This window comes from Monodelphis domestica, chromosome 4 (assembly GCF_027887165.1).
Source record: "Monodelphis domestica isolate mMonDom1 chromosome 4, mMonDom1.pri, whole genome shotgun sequence".
In the NCBI taxonomy this organism is placed as follows: domain Eukaryota; kingdom Metazoa; phylum Chordata; class Mammalia; order Didelphimorphia; family Didelphidae; genus Monodelphis; species Monodelphis domestica.
Genome location: NC_077230.1, coordinates 358,161,697 through 358,184,063, shown reverse-complemented (window position 1 = coordinate 358,184,063; position 22,367 = coordinate 358,161,697). Strand labels below are relative to the sequence as shown.

General features: G+C 39.1%; 1 protein-coding gene across 1 annotated transcript in view; it reads right to left on the bottom strand.

The window, feature by feature from the left end:
* Positions 1 to 21,610, bottom strand: part of LOC100030998 (interferon-induced very large GTPase 1-like) — an 81,729-nt gene extending 60,119 nt beyond the window's left edge. Inside the window, exon 1 of the mRNA XM_056826172.1 lies at positions 21,472 to 21,610. Coding sequence (XP_056682150.1) covers positions 21,472 to 21,610 — 139 coding nt within the window. The remainder of the gene's footprint in view (positions 1 to 21,471) is intronic.
* Between the last annotated feature and the right edge of the window lie 757 nt (positions 21,611 to 22,367).

Below are 22,367 nucleotides of genomic sequence, written 5' to 3'. Positions count from 1 at the left end.
CAGTTTCAGACTGAGTGGGAGACCCTCAGGGAAATGACAATACTGGTTGGGTGAGATAAGCATATGCTAAGGACCCTCTTTGTTTTAGGTAATCTCCTCTAATGTATTAGAATCTTTCCCAAGAAGATCCACACCTGAGCAGGAACCATCCTTTAGTATCCATGGTAAGCAGCCCCTTCTCTTACACCCTAGCCTCTAGCTATGATTCCTTTCCCAAGCCTGATGGTATCCTGTCAGTGTAGTTTGAACACTCACTCCCATTTTCTTTGTAGCTACAGTGATGTCAATCATCTTCCTCTGCCCCTGGAACTCCCCAAATGGCATATAGGTTCCCCAAATTCTTTTGTTCCTCAGAGTCCATCCTGATTCAGTGCCATTCCCAGGGGTCAGTGACCAGGGCTTTCAGACTCTGTGCAGTCTCAGAGAGCAGCTCTGTTGTCGCAACCTAGTAGTGCTGAACCCCTTTTTTCCCTTGATTAAAGAGTGATTTTGACTAGTTAATAGTTCTGTGTTTTTTTCTATTTGACAGTTTAAAAAAATGATCAAATTTTGTTCTTGATCTGACTATATTGAGATCATTGACAGCTTATCTCCAGATTAAACTGTCCTGAGAATACTGTAATAATACCAATACTGCCAAGAATGCAACAATAAGACCAGTCCAGACTTTTCCTCCAAAAATGTCCAGCCTGAACTTAATATAAAGTCTGAAATCAGGAAAGAGACTAGAAGAATAAGCAAACAAAAACAATCCCATCACAAAAAGTTATTCTGGTGACAAGCATGCTCAAGACATAAATCCAGAAAAAAAGAATGACTCCAAAAAATCTACAAGAAAAGTCTCAAATAAAAACAGTTTGGGCATTATCTCAATTAGAAACCCTAGAGAGATGAAACAAGAATTTTTTGAAATTCTAAATTTTTTTCTATAAATTAAATGAGAGTGCTAAAGAGGAAAAGACCTAGAAAAGAAATGAAAGTTATAGAAGAATTAGAAAGAGAATTAGCAGTTTGGAACAAAAAATACAAAACCTTGTCAAAGCCACAAACTATCTAAAAATTAACATAGAGCTAATGATTATAGGAGACAATAAGAAAATCCCCCAGATCTTCAAAAGACTAAAATAGAAGAAGAAAATGTAAGGTATTACATACTAAAAGCAACTGACCTGGAAAAAAAAATAGATCAAAGAGAGATAATTTAAAAATTATTGTAATACTTCATAGCCATGATAAGTAAAGAAATCACAAAAGAAAATTGCAAAAATCTCTTGGAATCAGATGATAAAGTAGAAATATAAAAAATTAACCAGTCATCTGAAAGAAACTCCAAAATGAAAACTCCTGGAAACAGTATACAAAATCCAGAGCTTCCAGTTCAAAGAAAAAATACTGCAATCAACCAGAAAGAAAGAATTCAAGTGCTAAAGAATGACAGGCAGGAGTATACATGATTGAGCTGCCACCTCATAAAGGATTACAGAGTTTAGAATATGATTCTATTAGGCAAAGGAAGTAGGCTTACAATAAAGAATAACTTTCTGAGCTGAGTATAATGTTATAAGGGGGGGAAAATGGATCCTTCATAAAATAGAGGACTTCCAAGCATTTCTGATAAAAATGACAGAGAGAGAGACCCGTAGAAATTCTGAAGTTCAAATGCAGGCATTTTAAAATATGAACATGGTAAATAGGAATGATAGGGCACCACAAAAATAAAAGCTTACATTCAAAAACAAGGGAAATGATACAGGTGTCCCCTCTGACTTCTATGATAATCAGTATTTAAAGAGGGAATTTCATTAAACAGAAGGCTGAAAGCTACTCTATTAATTATGCTTTTTTTTTTTTGCTTTGAAGAATGGAAAGGAAGGGAAAAGAACATAGAGGGTAGGGGAGAGGAAAAGGAAGGTTAGGAAAAATTCTTTCACATAATTGTGGTATTCAAATAGAAAGTCTACACCAACAAGGAAGGAAGGATGGGGAGAATGTCAGACACTTGAATATCTAATCTGATCTGGTCGAAGGAAGGAATAATACACACACACACACACACACACACACACACACACACACTTACACTATTTGCTACAGAAATACATATTGCTCAATAAGGAAAAGAGGTAGGAAAAGGGAGAATTAGAAAGAAGGTAGTTTAAGAGAGGAATTAATCTTAAGGTAAACACAGGACACAAAGAGATAGAATTCACTGAAAAATAACTGGAACAAAAACAAACAGGATGAGCAAAAATATTTGTAGTTCTTTTTGATGTGTCAGAAAACTGGAAGCTAAAGGAGTAGTCATCAAATTAGGATGGAATATTATTGTGCTCTAATAAATGATTAAGTGGATGGTTTCTGTGAAACCTGGGAAGAGTTGTAACTGATACAGAACTAAGGGAATAATTCATACAATAAGAAAAATATTATAAGAACCTTAAAAAAAATACACTCTGCTTCACCCATTTGTGGTGCCTGTTTTCCATCTAGGACTGAAACATGCTGTTTGGGGTAGTTAGGTGGTTCAATGGATAGAAAGCCAGTCTCTGGGTTCAAATTTGGCCTCAGATACTTCCTAACTGCATGCCTGATTTCCCAGGCCAGATGGTACGTCTGCCTTAGAACCAATACGTAGTGTCAATTCTAAAACAGAAGGTAAACTTCAAATATATAAATATATAAACTTAGAGGCTTTCCAGAGTAGGAGTCAAGCATTTATTAAGCACTCACTATATGCCAGGAAACATACCAAACACTGGGGATACAAAGAAACATAAAAACAGTGCCTATATCCAAGGAGTTCATAATCTTATTGGAGATACTGTTCTGACAAGAAAATTATTTTTTGTCTTCCAAGGAATGATTTAATCAAACCACAGAAATTATCAGGTAAGAAAATTCTGATCAGAGTAAGGACCAGAGGGAGAAAGCAGTGAGTAGTGTGAATTCTAAAACTACACCACCCTAATCAGACCGTACTTTAGAAGATCTGATTTAGCTATTTCCTGATCAATAACAATAGAGATACTTGGACTAACAGAATCAGCTGTTGGGAACTCTACATTTCTCCACCCTCCTTAGTTTAACAAGATTGGGAAGGTCTGCACCAAACTCAAGGATTAAGTATCTGAGAAAAAATAGCCTTCAACAGACATGTGCAGAAAAAACAGACAGACCCCTGGGCAGTCCTAAGTTAAGCTAAGCTATCATTGGTACAGATGAGACACAGGAAAGTGACATAAAAACATCTATATAAGGCACGTCAGGGGCTCTCTTCTTTTTCTTTCCCTGGAGAGGAGACTCTGGCTGGCAGTCTGCTAGGTGTTCCAACATCTTGAGTGGTGGCAATTATTTGTCTGGGTTTGGCGGTGAGTTTGCCCTTGAGCTGATTCAGGTTCAGGCATCTTGCCTGAGCCCCTTTTGGAGTCCAGGCTGACTCCTTCCTCCTTCACACTCCAAAACCTTACTTTCTAGATCTTCTAATCTTCCCACCTGGTACTAGCCAAAGGAGAAAACCATACTCCTTTTCCTTCTTCCTTCTCCTTAATCTCCTCCACTATCAATTAAATCACCATAAATTTTCCAGCAGACTTTGGTATTTTATTATTTGGGATTTTCCCTGGTGACCAAATTAAATTTAGATTTTTTAAGTCACAACGCTAAAATTATCTTTACAGTAGTTGCAGTTAGTGACTCTCTCTTCTCAGACATGAATACTGAGGCACCTATTTGTAGACTTGATACCAGTAATTAAGACCTCCAAGTATGTGTCCAGGACATAATAAAAAGCATCCTAAGATGAAGTAAAGCATCTCACTACTATCCACTTCTAATGGTTTGCATGGATGTACACAATACTGCTAAAAGGAATTCCCAAAGGATTGTTGAAGAAGTATCAGGCAAGAAAATAAAGATTACTGGTAAGGATGAAGGTTGCTTTTTCCTCACTGTTCCCTACTAAAAAAGCAATACAACAGACAAAATTTGAATTGGAAAGTGCACAACTTTCTAAGAAGGTGGTGGTGTGGGTAAGAATAAAATTTGGACTTTGGAAACATTGCTTAAGATTTAAGAATAACAGATTTCTGCCAGAAATGAAGGGTACAAGGAAAGAGCTGGTAAGGAAATAATTAAAAGGGCTTGAAACAAACAAACAAAAAAGATGGAAGAAATAGAGTTATCTGTGTATGTATACCAAGCAAAGAGTCAAAGAGAATAACTATGATGAAGAAAGAATAGAAATTGAGATATCCATAAGTTACTAGGAGACAAAATTCAAAGAAGCCAATAGTAAAACCCATGATACCATATGACTATATTCAAATGTCCAAAATTTAGACAAATCAAACACAATAAATAACAGAAGGCAAAGGATAGATGCTTGAGATACAACACTAGAAAGTTCCTTCCAATTTGATATTATGCAATTAAAGAATATAATTTGAGTGCAGTCATTCAATTGGTTCCAAATTCGCCTAATCTACATCTGTCCAGTTTATTCACAGAAATAACTGAGAGCTCTGGCCAAAGGTGTGTTGATACCAAGTGACTAATACCTGGTAACTAACAGCCAGGAGTCCAAGAAAAACAAAACATATAAACAGAACACCATTAGGTTTGTGAATCTTAAAACTGCTCAGACTCTACTTCAGAAGATTTGATTAAGCTATTCCCCATTCTCTACAATGGAGGTACTTGGTCAGGAATGTATTGAGAACTTTAACATTACTCCACCCTGCTCAGACAGTGCCTTAGGGGAAGATAAAGTTGTAAATTCCTGATTGAACAATGAAAGTCCCTAACTCATACTTATAGTAAAGCTAGAACCTTAAGCTAGGTCTATTTTTAGATCTAATACAAAAGGGTGTTAAGTACCTATAAAGCTTAAATTAATCACTAAAAGGTCAAGCAACTTACAAAAGGCAAGCTTAACAAAAGAGGTGTGAAGTTTTAGTCTACTCAGAAAAGGTGAGAACTAAAGAATGGTGTGAACTAAGAATGGGCAGTCCTAGGAAAAAGTGTCTACTGTGATTGGTAGATGTGAAAATTTAGGGGAGGTGACATAAGAGAAGAATATCTTTAAAAGGAAGTGAAGGAACAAGTTCAGGGCAATTGAATTCAGTTACAATTTGAATTCTGTTCGGAGGCTAATTTCTGTTCAGAGTGGAAGAACCCAGCTTGGGACAATCTTGTGGTGAGTGATAAAGACTGACTAGTCTCCCTTAAGGCTCAGGCCTAGGCCAAATGGCCTAGGCCCTTTCTACTATTTTCTTTTTCTCTCTCTTCCTTTAATTCCTTCATTTATATTAATAAAATCTCCATAAAAACCCAGTTGACTTGGGTATTTTCATATTTGGGAATTTTCCCATGGTGACCACTTATTTTTTATTTAAATCAAGACACTAAAAATTATCTTTACAGTTTGGCCAAAACCTTTACAGTTTTGGCAATTCACAGTCTTGGAAACCCACATTTTCGCGGTTACAGGTTTACTATGCATTATAAACATTTTCTCCATCACTTTCTTAAGATCAGACAAAAAACAAGAAATCAAGCCCTGATTTGTGGCACTTGCTGATTTATGAAATGTAGATGCTCACACTGAAAATTTAATAATTGACTCATTAGCCAGTTGGCTTTAGCAAAATGCTTTGTTAAATCAAAATTCATTCCTCCTACATTCCCACTCCCTACCAGTCTGGAGCCCCATCAAAAGGAAAATGAGTTTAGTTTGTCATGGTCTCTTTTTAATGGAACCACACAAACTCTTTTTTATCTCTGCGTCCTTTTCAGGATGTTCATAATTATACCTATAATAACATATTCTATAATTTTTCCAAACACATCAACCCATAGTTTAAAGATTCTATTCTCTTTCCTTTAAAGAAAATTGAGATGTATGCCTTTCTCTAGTCCCACAGTATATCTCCTATCCTCCACAGTAGTAGTGCAAAACTCAGATTGGCATGGGGGCCACTAATGTGTACATAAGGATCCTTGAGAGCCACGTAGTAATTTAGTTTCAAAATGTAATATTATCTATGTTTTATTATATTTTTATTTTGTTAAATATTTCCAAATTACATTTTAATCTAGTTTGGGTTTCACAAGGGAGAACTGTAGGCTGCAAAATTGAAACCTCTGCTCCACAGCCTTTCAAAAATCACCAGAAGCATGGAGGAGACACATCCACTAGCTCTTTTAGTACCCAAAGATACTTATCTTTGTGCCTTGAACTTATCAGAATCAGCTAGGAGTTTTCTTATTTCCTTTATCTTGGAGCTTCTTATCCTTATCCTTCTTGTTTTTTATTTCATTTATCCTAGAACTCCTTATTAGACATTTTTTCCCCTCTTCCACCGAAAGAGCTTTTTTTCCCCTTGGAAAATTGAAACAGGAAAAAAAATGATACAGGGGAAAGAGTGTTTAACAACATCACAGGACTTTAGTTTAGGGTTACTTTTAATCCTGGGGTTACTGTATGTGAATTTGAGAAAGCATGATTCGGGAATGTACTTGTAAATGTAAAAGTGATTATACTAATGAGATAATAAGAATGCATTCTGTTTTGATAGTGGGAAAAACTTAACCCCCAATACTTAGTATTGATTTTAAGACAGAAAGTAAGGGTTTAAAAATAATAATAATATAATCTTTTCTTGCTTTTTCCTTATCAACACCTAATGCAAATTGTAAAATGACAATTTCCGTTTTCCCAAACAACCTACTAGGTTAATAATTGAAAATTATCAATTTATGTGGGAACATACGTTGAGAAATAAGTGAGGTTTGTTAATAAATGACTGGTATCTGCAGCCTTAATTTGCCACAACTGAAGTTTGGATCTTGAACTTAGAAATATGGCCCAGAGCTTTCTGGATTTCCTCCAGAATCTGCAGTAAAGAAATTTATCTGCAAAATATTGTTACTCATGAGTTTTATAGAAACTGAATGAATGAATGTAGGTTTTGCCAAGGATTTAGCAGAAACATCACAAGAATTTCTACAAAGCAGAATTCATAAGAAAATCCATCCATTGGCTGTAGGGATAAGTTAATCAGTGTCATTGATTACTATTATACTAATTTCTTCTGTTTCTATCAACTATATTGCCAGAAGCCTCAGGAAGACAGAGCTTGTTTGGTAGAAGCTGGTGGGAGTTTGTGAAAGTTGGTGGCAGCACTTTGGATCTCCCCTTGCTCTGCACCCTTGGGACTTTGTTAATGATTCCGTGTATTAAATATCCTGTTTTCTAGAATGTGTGCAGGAGTGGAGAGTGCCTCTATGAATTGTGAGGTATACTATAAGAAAATCATGAACTCTGAAATGACCAATACCAGAAATGCTAATGGTTAGGGAGATAAATGGCCCAAGAGAATAGTAAAGGTCTATGGGTCCCATACACTGAGTGAATAGATTAATTGGGCTATAAGTAGTAACAGAGCTCATCGCTGATCTAGAGGTTAGAGTCCTAGAGCTTATAAACTGACCAGATAACACAAATGAGGGAGAATACATTGGCACAGAGTAACTCTGGATAGTTCCTGGCTACCAAGGGAGAAGAACAGTGTTGCATTTATCAGCACTGTAAACAAGTGGAAGTGCAATTCTTGTATTGGAAAATAAGTGTACTAAAAGGCAGTAGTAGTTTAAGAGTAACATTTAAGCTTGAATGTGTGCAAAGGGAGAGGTATGTGTGTAAAGTCTAATACTACTGGTTGCAGTGTTCAAAAAGTTGATAGGAAATGTTGAAGGAGATTGGTAAAGGTAGTCAAAAAACAGCTTACATATCAGTTCAAAAGTAATCTTTTTGATTGTGAGGATGACTATGTTAGATAAATGGAAATTGTTGAAAATGTTGAAAATGACTTAATTTTCTTTATGATTTGTGCATTAGGCAACATTCTAATCTTATCCTGCCTAATTCCTTGCTTCACTAGGATTGTCAGAACTACAAAAGACCTGTAATTGATTGTTATGAGGAAGCATTCCAGTAATATTGTGAGAACAACATCTTAAGAAAAAGGCGAGGGATTGTGCAGAGAGAAAAGAATTAATTTGTTCTCAGGTGGGATTCCATTAGAGAAGGAAAACCTGTTTAGGAGTTCAGAATAAAATCTCAAGGACATTTTATTATTGCCATAGACCTCAGTGGGTTGAGAGATCCCTTAATCTAAAAGAAAACAAACCACTTGGCCGTCCTACCTCCTTATCTCCTCTGACCTTTAGAAGTCAGAAGAGACACTCCTCAGGACACAGCTACCTCTTCATAACCTTCCACCCCACCTCACCCCAAATTCATGATAGGATATGGACTCATGCTAGGGGGTAGGTAGGGGGTTGGGGTACTCATGCTATTGTTAACTGGAAAAAAAACACAGAACTATTAACAGTCAGGAAAATCGCTCTTTAATTAAGGAAAGGGGTTCAGTCTTTTCCTCAAGGCCTCCACTCAGAGCTGTGAGCTACAAACCAATGCAGAATCCCAAGACCCCTGTTGCTCTGGACACTGACCCCTGGGAGAGACAACCACACTAGATTGACAACTCCAAGGAACCTATATACCATTTGGGGGAAATCCAGGGGCAGGGAAAGATAACTGATATTACCCTAGCTACAAGAAAATGGGAGTGTTCAAACTATACAGACAGGATACAATCCAGTTTGAGGAAAGAATCATAGCTAGAGGCTAGCGTGTAAGGGAATGGGCTGCTTACAATGGATACTAAAAGGATGGTTCCTGCCCAGGTGTGGCTATTCTTGGGGAAGGGTCTCTGATACTATAAGGCCCATTATTCAGTCTGAAACTGCTAGCCTGAGATTCCCTTCAGGGTGGATTTTCACAGGAACAGGGAACAAACTTTGGGGTCTCTTATTTACAAGCTAGTCCTAAAACTTGGAGATCATCAGATCTTACTAGGCTACAAGTTTGAGGGTTTCTAGATTCCATGTGGACACTATGTAACTTGTTGCTTTCTGATTGGGTAATCTATTGTTAACTTGGAAATAACACAGAACTATCAAATAGTCAGAAAAACCAAGTCTTTAATCAGGATAGGAATAAGTCCAGTATTTAATTCTTTACTCAGAGTCTGGCGCCACACTTTTTCAGTATAAACCCTGGACTCTGGGGATGTTATCCCTGGGAGTGCTAGATGATGACTCCAAGGAACAAAAGAATTTGGGGAACCTATATACCATTTGGGAAAAATCCAGGGGCAGGGAAAAATGATTGACATCACTAGCTACAAAGAAAATGGGAGAGTTCAAACTACATTAACAGGATACAATCAAGCTTGGGAAAGATATCATAGCTAGAGGCTAGGGTGTAAGAGAAGGGGCTGCTTACCAGGGATACTAAAGGATGGTTCCTGCTCAGGTGTGGATCTTCCTGGAAAAGGGTCTGATACAATAGGGAAGACTACTTAAAACAAAGAGGGTCCTTAGCATATGCTTAGTCCCACTCAACTAGGATTGTCATTCCCCTGAGGGTCCCCTACTCAGTCACTCTGAAACTGTTGGCCTGGGATCTCCTTCAGGGTGGATTCTCTTGGGAAAAGGGAACAAGGGCAAGTTTGGGGTCTCCAATTTACAAGCTAGTCCTAAAACTTGGGGTCATCAGATCTTACTAGGCTACAAGTTTGGGGTTTCTAGATTCCATGTTGACACTTTCACACCTAGATTGTATATTTGACCCCATAGTGTATCCAACAGAGTGGGTGGGGGTTTGTGTCAGGAATCTATAAACTGTTTGCATTTGCACCTATGTGTTGGGTATCACCATTATGGCATGACCCCTTCTCATGAGAAAGATTAAAGCTTGCCTCTGTTCATTTAAACAGTCTCTATTTCTTTAAGCCATATCGTCTCATACAGGGAATCAACAGTTAGTACAATTTTAAACATTAGTGGTAACAACATGATTTTATGAAACCACTGATAAATTTACCTTTGTCCCTTGGAAACATGCCTTCAAGGAACTCTCAGATTGACCCTTGTCCCAGACTGAACAATAAGCCATCTAATACCCATTAAGCTCCCTGAATAGGAGAGATAAAAATAATCAAATCATAAGTACATTTTTTATCTTGTTAGTGTGGAATGGAAAAAACACAGAACTATTAAATAGTCAAAATCACTCTTTAATTAAGAGGAAAAGGGGCTCAGTGCTAGTAGGCCTCAACACAGAACTGTATGCCACACACGACTGCACAGAGTCCCAGAGATTGAACTCTGGCCATTCTGGTCACTGATCTTTGGAAATGTCAAAGGTGGGAGAATGACAATTCTGAAGAGTCATCAAAGTCAGGGAGCTTAAATACCTTTCTAGATGACCTGAGGGTTTAGGGTGAGAGGGACAGTTGATTGACTTTACAATGGTAAGAAAGGAAAATGAGGAATTCCAGACAGGAATAACAGTGAGGGGCTGATGCTTTGGTAGTAGTCTCTGGTAACCTAGGATGACGATTGTCTTTGTGCGTTTTCATCTATGGTGTATAGATGAGTGTGCACAAAGACACTTGTGCGTGAAGGAGATTTAAGTGGAAAAGTCGATGCACAGAGACAGTCCCACTCTCTCAGTTGGAAGCCTGGGTCCAGTGGCACGAAAAGTCGTTACACCTGGAGACTTCCTCAGCTGCATTGGATGGCCTTGTTGTCTTTTGTGCTCCAACACGCCCTAAGCACTCCACAGTGCTTTGCTGCGTTGTCATCTCAGCCTTTGAAACTTCTTACTGATTTTTTCCTTCTGTTCAGCCAAAGCAGTCTTCACATGCTGGGTGAGCAAAGCCCTGGTTCACCAGGGGTCTAAGACCGGATGGCTACTCTCACAACATTTAGCTAGCCTGTCTAAGCTGTTGACCGGGGTGTGACTGATGTCGTCTGGGGGACAGCCTCTCCATCCATATTGTCCCCATGGAGGAACAGCCTTTCCTTTCATGCTGTCCTCCCAAGGAACTGCTCCCCATCTTGCTGTTCTACCTTGCTATCCCCCTGGCCAGTCTCAACATTACTTTCTAAATTAATAAATCTCTTTTTGTTTTTAAGCTAAGTTTTGGAGTCATTGCATGCTTGTAAAAGGTATCCTTCCTATCCATAACATTTTGAAGCCCAATGTGATTTTTGGCTCTCCTGAAAGCTACACCTGTACCCCGGATCATCCACGAGGACACGGCTTCTCAGGCAGGAAAGGAGCCTTTTCTTTGATTCCTGAAACCCCCATTTTTGGGGTGATATCTCTGTAGGGACTCTTTCATGCTCTCTCTCCCATCGGCCCCAGATCAGTCTGGCCACTGGAGTTTGGGATCTATCTGTCGGCTCCCCGTTATACTGGAAGACGGTTCCAAGATGTTTGGGAAGTCTTGCCACCTCAGTTTTCAACTGAGTGCTCTTGGTCAGGAAACCTGTGGACGCGCAGCAGCGTTGACCCTCGGTGTAGAATTGGCCAATTCTGCATCTAAATGGGACAAAGACAGAGAGTACCCCGAGATTCCCCTTTGGGGCATATACTTAAAAATTGGAAAAAATTGGCACTAAAGAAAAAGCAACCAATTTCTTCTTGTAATGTTGACTGGCCACCTTTTTTTTTGATAAGCAAAAGGCACTATCCATGGTAAATCCTTTTTTTTTCCAGCCTGAGGTCAAGCCAGATAGGGACTACTCCACCCATTTTAAGACAAAGGGTGAAGCATGCTTGCAGGCCTCTCCTGTTGGGAAGTGATCAAGCTTAAGAGCCTGAGAGAAAATTCAGTTGGATTGTTTGTTTGTTTGTTTTCTCTCATGTTATATAGCTGAGTGTGATAATTAAAATGTTTGGGAGCAAGGAATATATATATATATATATATATATATGTATATATATATATATATATATCAATTATGACCGCTGAAATATGTTTTCTACTGTGTCTTGGTTTTATATAAATATAAGATGGTCACCAGGGAATATATTCCCAATTTATGAATATGCCCAAGCCAACTGGGTTTTATAGAGAAATTTAATTTATAATACACTGATTAATCAATAGAAAAAGAGAGAAAGTAAGAAAGGAATAAGAATGAATAAATCAGTCAGTTGGTTTTATCACTCACCCAAGATCTCTCTTGGTAAGGCTTCTCATGCCAACCTCAGGCTCCACCTTCAAGAGAGCCTCCTTTCAAGAAATGTTTCCAGAGAATTCTCCTCCTTCAGAGCCAGACTTCTCTCCTGGTCCTCCCACAGGGCAACCTCCTCAGTCCTCCTTCAGAGCCACCTCGCTCAGAGCAAAACCTCCTTAGAGCAAAACCTCTTAGTGCCAAAAAACTCTTCCCCCTCTGTCCTCAGACCCCGCTATCTTTAAGGGAACCATCTAAGTTCCCTCCCCTCAGTTCTCATATCTACCAATCACTGTCGATGTCTCCCTTGTGCCAATGGTGGCTCTAGCTTAACCCAGGACCGCCCAGAGGTCTGTGGCTTTGCACATGTCTGTTGAAGGTCATTATAATTAAATCTTGATCTTTGCTGCAGCCCTTCCTAAATCCTGTTACTCTAAGTAGGGTGGAGATTGCATTTTCCAAGACCTGGTTCTGTCATTCCAAGTATCTCTATTGTATCAATTCTAAAATCAATCATGACTCAAAGAACTTCCTGTTCTATGCTTAAGCATAGGGCAAAACCCTTTCCATTGTTTAGCAAAGGTTTCTGTCCTAAAGTAGTCTTAAGTAGGGAGGAGAAGGATCCTCCCATGCCAAGGGGTTTCACATTCCAATAGAGTTCTTACTATCAGTAGGAAATTTTTTCCAGTATGAAATTTCCCAATGGGGAAATTTCCAACATTCATAAGTCTAAGAAATTTTAAGGTTTACATGAGCAACATCCAAAAAAAAAAAAAGATGAGAAAATTGACTTTTTGTTACCCTAAAAATTCCAACACCAGGTGGCAATTGTACATATTTTATGGACAGAAGCTCTGTACCTTTTAGCTTTATTCTCTCACCAGGCTCCCAGTTACCCAAACACTATTCTTCACTTGGATTTTAAGGCAAAGGACCCGCCTAAAAAACCCAGGTGAAGATTGGGGGAAGGAAACAGGGAAGCCTTTTTAGTTCACTGATCAGATCTGCCTTCCTCCTTTACTGCAGAGAGGAAGAAGGATTGATTCTGAACAGAAACTGGTGAGACACCCCTTTTTTTGGGATTTTTAAATGTCTTACACTTTTAAAACTAAGGGTTTTTTCCAACTTGTAGAACAACCTATTAATTATCTTCTGTTTTGAGGTAAACAGGGAAAGATAAGAAGACCTGATAAATCTCCTTTCCCTGTCTGCTAGCCAAAAGGAAGTAATGCTTAAAATCTGTCTATTAGAGGTATTTATTGGTATTTTATTTCAAAATTGTGATCATGTATTTATATGGGTTTAAAAAAGAACATCCTAATTTAATTTTGTCAGACAATAAAATTTGTTTGTATAGAAAAGCCACAGATTGGTTTTGTAAAATGGGTTTTTAGCAGTATAGCCTTGAAAAGACTGCATTCCATCCTTATCTACCTTTCCATCATAAGAGGTTTAAAGAAAAAAAATTCGTTAAAGTGTTTAAACTTACCAAAAATGGGTTTTCTTTTAAAATTATCAAATGGTTTTCTTCTCAATGGTTTTCATCCCAATGTATTAAAGTTGGACTAACTTTATTATTACATTTAATTTCTTGGTCTTGAAAATAGATAATCAGCCTGCTTGTCAAAAGGCTTGCTTTGAGGTTTACAGTCCTTAAAAGGTTCCAAATCTCTAAATTTAAAATAGATCCTGTAATACTAAATGCTTTATGAAATTTTTTTTAAATGTTATATGAGTTGCTGTTGAAATATGTATTTTAAGTATTGTTTGGATGTAAACAAGCTCATTGTAAACCTGACTCTACCATAGATTTTGTTCAATACTCAGTGGTTACCTCAGTTTACCAATTTGTTCTATGAACTAAAATTTATAACTGATGAGTACTATGCTAAAGTTACATTATTTCAATGTTCCTTTGAATCAGAATTCTTTGGGTTACCAATTAGCAATTGAAGTGATATCAATAGAATGTTTGTTTGACTTATGATAGTAAAAGCAAGTCAGAGAAGGTGAAGTTATGTTGGGTTTGAATTCAGAAAAAAGAGGGACTTTGCTCTAAAGTCCATAAAGCTTGAGTATGTAGATTTGTGAAGGAAGAATGGAAGTTGTGTTCTGCCTTTTTAAGCAGAGGGTTTTGAAGGAAGAAAGAGAGAGAGAGAGAGAGAGAGAGAGAGAGAGAGAGAGAGAGAGAGAGAGAGAGAGAGAGAGAGAGAGAAGGTGAAAGAAAACAGATAGATGTTTTGCTCTCATAATTGGATCTTTAACTTAGGGATCATTTCAAGAATTGATGTATGTAGTTTTGGAAAATCAAAATTCCTTAGAGAGATTCCTAACTGGTCTTGTCTTAGTTCCTTCAGATGGCCTAAGGTCAGGATATTATCCAGCCTTGATTTGTACTTACTATAGAGCTAATGAATTCAACATTCCTGTTCAGGTTTTATGACTAAATTGTGACAAATTAATTATTGCCAAAATATGTAAGAATAATTGCTATAATGTAGATTCATAGGCTTTAAGGAATCCTTAGAGAAGGCAAATGGTCAGAAAAGCTTGTTTGAGGGTATGGAAATTTGTTTTTGGACTGCTAATAAGCAGAATTTCTCTGAGCTATTAATGGGTGAGACTTGTCCTTTAAGGAAAAGAAGGCCTTTGGCATCCAGTGGCAAGTGCTCTAAGGAGAGAAAGTTCTAGGATGGTTATAGAGAAGGCAGCCCAAGGCTCACTTTGGACTGAATTTTCCTGACCATCTAGACTGCGAATCCTTGAGTGAAACAATAATGGCAGTGCCAGCCTTGTTTGGTACATGAAGCCACTAACTGTCCTTTGTGACATGAGGAGATATTTTCCCTTTTGGACCTTCACCCATAATCAGCACATAATACAAATTGGAAAATTAAAGTTTCCATTTCCCCAAACAACCTATCAGGTTAGTAATTGAACATTCTCAAATTGTTAGGGAACATACTTTGAGAAGTAGATGAAGTTTATTAGTTGATGGCTTGTATTTGCAGCCTTAAGTGAAGTTTGGATCTTGAGCTTGGAATAGCTCAAAGCTTTCCTGAATTTTCCCCAGAATCTGGAGTAAAGAAATTCAACTGTAAAATATTGTTACTCACGTGTTTATAGATGTTATAGTTAATGTGTACTTTGCAAAAGGATATTCTTTAACAGAAACATCACATACCAACTCTACAAACAACTCAGGAATCTGATTTCCTAAAGGGATCTATTCCTGTCTAATGCCAATTGTTATTGTATTAATTTTCCTTGTTTCTATCCCCTAGTCCTGGTTTCTACACTTCTATCTTAGGGACTGAATCTCCCCTTGTGACCTGCCTGCCCATCAGGGAAAGTCGCTAGACACATCCTTCACATCTCCAAGCAGGTTTCCAGCTACCTAGGACCCAGGCACTCACTGAGGACATGTCCCTAAGATCCTGTACCCACAGCCTTTCCATCCCTGCTATCTTAACCCCTCTTACTTTAGCCTTTAACTACCAGGCCATAACTTTCTTTCCATAAAATTCGGGTCTTCTTCTATGTTTCAAATCATGCATACCCAGCCAGCCGGACATATAATTCTCTGATTCAGCTTGGGGAAGCATTAGCCAAAGTGGGTACCTCTAACTGTTGGGTTTGTATGAAGCACACCCAAAGTGGAGAGAACCCTAAACCTCTACACCCAAGATCTCAGTGCCTCTGAGGTGTATCCAAGAGCTGAGGTTGTACTTGTAACCTTGTCATGTCTAGTTGCTTTTGGGTAAAAGCACTCATGGGAGTCACCCAGATGCCAGATTCCACCATAACCCCTGCAACCATCCCAGCCTGATGCTTTGGACACTGTCTATAGTCAATGCCTCTCTCTCCTAAGGACCTCTCTACGCCCATTCTCAGCTCTGAAGAAGTTACAGAAGACAGATCACTGTCCCTTTTTCCCTTACATATTAGGAGAGGGGGGAGATAACATGGGCACTGTACCCCCAGAAACCCAGGCCAACTATTATCAGGGAAACTCCCTTGAGCATTTGCATCCTTGTGATTCTTAACCTAGAAACACCCAATGACCCGACCCAGGGTCCTGAGATGTTTACCTTCTTTTGTCCTCTAGATTTAAGGTGGACAAAGAAATGAATCTTTATGCCTCCAGGCAGACCCCAGTCAGATGACCACCCCACCCCACCAAATGCCTGAGGGACTAACACTCACTCTGGTCTTGTCCACACCAGGACCTAGCATCTAAAGAGTATATAAACCCCAGAACTGATGTCATCTGGGGGACAGCCTCTCCATCCATGCTGTCCCCATGGAGGGACAGCCTCTCCATCCATGCTGTCCTCTTGTGGGATCAGCCTTTCCTTTCATGTTGTCCTCCCAAGGAACTGCTCCCTATCTTGCTGTTCTACCTTGCTATTATTATTAGGAACGACCCTTCTATTCCTATGCTTTCTAGTGCTTTTAATAGGAATGGATGTTGTATTTTATCAAAGGCTTTTTCTGCGTCTATTGAGATAATCATGTGGTTCTTGTTGGTTTGCTTGTTGATGTGGTCAATTATGTGGATGGTTTTTCTAATATTGAACCAGCCCTGCATCCCTGATATAAATCCTACTTGATCACTTGCTGGAGTCTTTTTGCTAGTATCCTATTTAAGATTTTTGCATCTATGTTCGTTAGGGAGATTGGTCTATAGTTTTCTTTCTCTGTTTTTGAACTGCCTGGTTTTGGAATCAGTACCATGTTTATGTCATAAAAGGAGTTTGGTAGAACTCCCTCTTTGCTTATTATGTCAAATAGTTTGTATAGTATTGGGATTAACTGTTCTCTGAATGTTTGATAGAATTCACTGGTGAATCCGTCGGGCCCTGGGGATTTTTTCTTAGGGAGTTCTTTGATGGTCTGTTGGATTTCATTTTCTGATATGGGATTATTTAAGAATTCTATTTCTTCTTCAGTTAGTTTGGGCAGTTTGTATTTTTGTATATATTCATCCATATCACCTAAATGTTTGTATTTATTGCCATATAATTGGGCAAAGTAATTTTTAATGATTGCCTTAATTTCCTCTTCATTGGAGGTGATGTCCCCCTTTTCATCTTTGATGCTGTTAATTTGCTTTACTTCTTTCCTTTTTTTAATTAGATTGACCAGTACTTTGTCTATTTTGTTTGTTTTTTCAAATTACCATATTTATTAAATCAATAGTTCTATCACTTTTGATTTTATTAATTTCTCCCTTAATTTTTAGGATTTCTAGTTTGGTTTTCTGCTGGGGGGGTTAATTTGATCGCTTTTGAGTTTTTTTATTTGCATTTCCAATTGATTGATCTCTGCTCTCCCTAGTTTGTTAATATATGCACTCAGGAATATGAATTTACCTCTGATTACTGCTTTGGCTGCATCCCAAAAGGTTTGAAAGGATGTCTCGCCGTTGTCATTTTCCTCGGTGAAATTATTAATTGTTTCTATGATTTCTTCTCTAACTAAACGATTTTGGAGTATCATATTGTTTAATTTCCAGTTAGTTTTTGATTTGGTTTTCCACGTACCATTACTGATCGTTATTTTTATTGTTTGTGATCTGAAAAGGCTGCGTTTATTATTTCTGCTTTTCTGCATTTGTATGCCATGTTTCTGTGACCTAGTGTATGGTCAATCTTTGTGAATGTGCCATGTAGTGCTGAGAAGAAGGTGTATTCCTTTTTGTCGCTATTTATTTTTCTCCATATGTCTATTAATTCTAATTTTTCTAAGATTTCATTCACTTCTTTTACCACTTTCTTATTTATTTTTTGATTTGATTTATCTAGATTTGATAATGGTTGGTTCAAGTCTCCCACTAATATGGTTTTACTGTCCATTTCTTCCTTCAATTCTCCTAGTTTCTCCATTAGAAATTTGGGTGCTATATTATTTGGTGCATATATGTGGATTAGTGATATTTCTTCATTATCTAAAGTCCCTTTTAACATAATATAATTACCTTCCCTATCCCTTTTAATCAGGTCTATTTTTGCTTTGGCTTTATCAGATATCATTATTGCAACTCCTGCCTTCTTTCTTTCAGTTGAGGCCCAGAAGGTCTTACTCCATCCTTTAATTCTGACTTTTTGGGTGTCTACCCCCCTCATGTGTGTATCTTGAAGACAACATATGGTAGGGTTTTGGATTCTAATCCATTCTGCTATTCATTTACATTTTATGGGTGAGTCCATCCCATTCACGTTCAAAGTTATGATTGTCACTTGTAGACTCCCTGGCATTTTGATATCCTTCCCTAATTCTAACCTTTCTTCTTCAGCTCTAACCTTTTAATCCAGTGATTTATTTTAAATCAGTCCCTCTTGTCCCCTCACTTGATATACTTCCCCCTCTATCCCCTCCCTTTTTGTTCCCTCCCCCACCCCCCTCTTCTTCCCTCCCTATTTTATGTTCCTTCCCCCCACCCCCCTTGGTTTTCCCTTCTCCCCACCCTTATTGGGTAAGATAGAATTCAAGATCCCAATGGATCTTGATGTTCCCCCCTCCCAGAGTTGATTTCCCTGAGAGTAAGGTTTAAGTAAAAACTCTCTTCCTCTCCCTCTTACAGGAATCTTCTTCCCCTCCCCTTCCCGTGTGAATCTTTGTGTGAGAAAGATTATTCTATTTGGTCTTTCTTTTCCCCCTATTTACACATTACATTTTCTCCACATATTAATATACATAGATTGATATAAATATAGTCCTTTTAGAAGAGAGTTTGAATAAAAGAAAAAGATAACATTTTTCTCCTTTTCCCTTTCCTTCATATTTACCTTTTCAGGTATTCCATGGCTCTTTGTTTTTCGATATTGAACTTTCCACAGAGCTCTGGTCTTTTCTTTGCAAAAACTTGGAAATCTTCTATTTTGTTGAATGCCCAGCTATTTTCCCTTTCTGAAAATCATGTTCCATGCCTTACGGTCATTCAGAGTGGAACTTGCAAGGTCTTGTGTGACCCTGATTGGCATTCCTTTATATCTAAATTGTCTTTTTCTGGCTTCTTGTAAGATTTTTTATTTTGCTTGAAAGCTTTGGAATTTGGCAATTACATTCCTGGGAGTTGTCTTTTGGGGGTTTAGTGTAGAGGGTGTTCTGTGACCTCCTTCAGTGCCTGTATTGCCCCTTTGTTCTAGAATCTCTGGGCAATTTTCTTTGATTATATCTTGTATTACGATGCTGAGTTTGCTATTTCTGGCTTTTCTGGTAGTCCAATTATTCTTAAATTGTCTCTTCTCCCTCTATTTTCCAAGTCTATGACCTTGTCGGTGAAATATTTTATGTTCTCTTCTAATTTCTTGGTCTTTTGGCTTTGCTTTATTAATTCTTTCTCTTTTACATGCATGTTGTCTTCCAGTTGGCTGATTCTGACCTTCAAAGCCTGGTTTTCCTTTTCAGTCTGGTCAAACTGGTTTTGTAGATGCATGAATTTCTTTTGCATTATTTCCCACTTTTCCTCCCAGAAGGCTTCCATCTTTTTAATCATTTCTGATTCAAATTCTTCATGGGTTTTTGGAGAGTTTCTGTTTCCTTTGGAAGGTTTCGGAGCATTTGCTTGTGTTTCCTCTTCTATCTCCTCTGTATTTTGTATTTTTGCTCCATAAAATGTGTCCAAAGTCGCCCCCTTCTTCTTGTTTTTCTTGGAGTTTTGGAGCTTTTCTGTGCTGTTTGCCATCTCTATCTGAGTGGGGAGGTCTAGCTTTTCTTATCTCTGTCTGGTGTTCAGAGGCTTTAGCCCCAGGTGAATTGTCCATTCGTGGGTGTTACTGCTCTCAGTTCCCTCCCGATACTTCTTCGTTGCCTTACTTCCATGCTCTGAGCCTGGCTTGGCACTGTCTTCGAGGTATCTCAGAGCCTTTGTGTGCCAGAAGGGCCTGCACTCTAAGGGGGGAGGGGCCGAGGCTTCCCGGAGCTCCGAGGGCTCCTGATAGGATTGACTTCAGCTGGGTTGGACTGAGTGTGTCTTAAAGCAGGGACCTTCCCTGAGACTTGGATGGATGGATCCAGCCAGGGGGCTACAGGCTCCCCTCTGTCTCTCTCTGTTTCCCTGCTGTCTGGGTGCCCCCGCGACTGGATCAGGTTGTTTTCAGAATGTGGCCTTCCGAATAGCTGGCCCTGAGGTCCTTTTGCCGGCCCTGAGGGTTACTGTTGTTTTAGAAGACCCTGCACTCTGAGTAAGGAGGGACCGAGGCTTCCCGGAGCTCTGAGAGCTCCTGATAGGATTAACTTCAGCTGGGTTGGACTGAGTGTGTCTTAACACAGGGACCTTCCCTGAGACTTGGACGGAAGGATCCAGCCAGGGGGCTACAGGATCCCCTCTGTCTCTCTCTGTTTCCCTGCTGTCTGGGTGCTCCCGAGACTGGCTCAGGCTGTTTTCAGGATGCGGCCTTCAGAATAGCCAGCCCGAGGTCCTTTTGCTGGCTCTTAGGTTCCCGCTGCTGCCTCGGACTCAGCGCTCTGGGTTGGGGGGGATGGGTCCTGGGACCTTCCTTCTGCCTACCCCTTAGATCCAAGTGATCTCCGGTTCTGGCTTTTGGGGGGATGTACTTTTTGATCCAGGTCCAGGAGGAGGGTTCCTGGGATCTATCCTGTTGTTTGTTTTGAATTTCGGTGCCCTGGGAGCATATAGTTTGAGTTCGGTAGGGAAGGGTTTCCTGAGATCTGAGCTTTAGCTCTTTCTAAGCCACCATCTTGACCGGAAGTCTCTGCCAAATAATTTTAAGTCAATGAAAGCACTTAGGATTGCTTTCCTTACTTTGTTTGGATCATCTTATGCTTGTGAACAGTTGTTTTCATCATTGAATTCTATCAAATCTGACAACAAAAACAGATTAACAGATGACCTGAGTGCTGTATGTGTTGTTCTCAAACTTACAAAGTATGACCAAGGTTACACAAATTATCAGCATGCATACAACAGCAAAAATCACATTAATTGTTCAAAAGCACACCAAATGCAATCTTTTACCTTTCAGTAAAAAGTTGTTTGTATCATTGAAAATTCTGTTAGTGTGTTTTTTTTAAGACAAAAGATGTTAATGTATGATTTGTTTTTTCTAATATAAAACCTCAGGATTCAGGTTAAATTGCCATATTGGCACTTGGAGATAAATAAATGGGTTTTGTGTTGCAGTTTGGGCACTGTCTCTAAAAGGTTCGCCATCCCTAATCTAGGTCATGTTCTTTATTTCCCATAAAGCCTCGTTGAAGAAAGGAGTCTGGCTGGTCACCTATCCTTCCATTACTTCCTCAACCCTCTGACTCTACCTGCCCAGTGGATGCAGATAGAAATTCTTAAATCAAAAGTACTTATTAGTCTAGGATCATGATGGCGAACTTTATTACATGTGTGTCAGCACTGACATGCGTAGCCATTTTCGATGCCACATGGCCTCATGCGGGCACAGCGCACCTCGGGGGGGGGGTGAGAAATGGATGGCACACGCCAGTTGGCTGGGGTATATGGGGTTCTCTCAGGGGTGGGGAGGAGGAGCACCCTCATGGAAGCAGGGAAACTGGCAGGTGACAGCTGCTGCTCTTAGGGTACCCCTGGGCCAGATATCTGGGGAGGGGAAGGGAGAGGTGGGGCCAGGCCAGTGAAAGACTAGGTTGGGCTCCGGCCCATGTGCAATGGAGCGAGTGCCTGGAATTGGATTACCAGACACTTTTAGCACCCTGAAAAATATAGCAATGGCTTTACTCACAATTTTTCCCTCTACATACTTTTGTGAGACCTTATTCTCAGTGTTAAATAATATCAAAACCAACAAAAGAAACAGATTGACACATGAAGTTAGTAGCGCTTGCTTGGACTTGAAGTGTACAAAATACCAACCTTCAATTGAAGATTTAGCCAATGAAATTCCACAAAAAAGTCATTAATAGGCAGGATAGTTAAAGAGTTCCCCCTCCCCCTCACTTACCTTAGCTCACAGCACCCCACACAAGTTAAATAATATCAAGACCCAACAAAAGAAACCAACTGACAGATTGTGAATTTTATTTACTCCACCCTGCTTAGTCTTTAGAATTTTAGTAACCAGGAATGTATACACCCCCACTTAAGGATTAAGTGTGGGGGAGAAAGGTCTATGACCCTTGTGTGCTAGCAAGTGACAAATCAGAAACTGGCTGACCCCCTTGTCTTGTAGTAGTCTCTCGGTGTCCAAGAATGACAATTGTCCCCTGGGCTGTCCAAAGCCAAGTTTAAGCCACCATTGGTACATGTGAGACACAGGAAGTGATGTAAAGGACTGCCT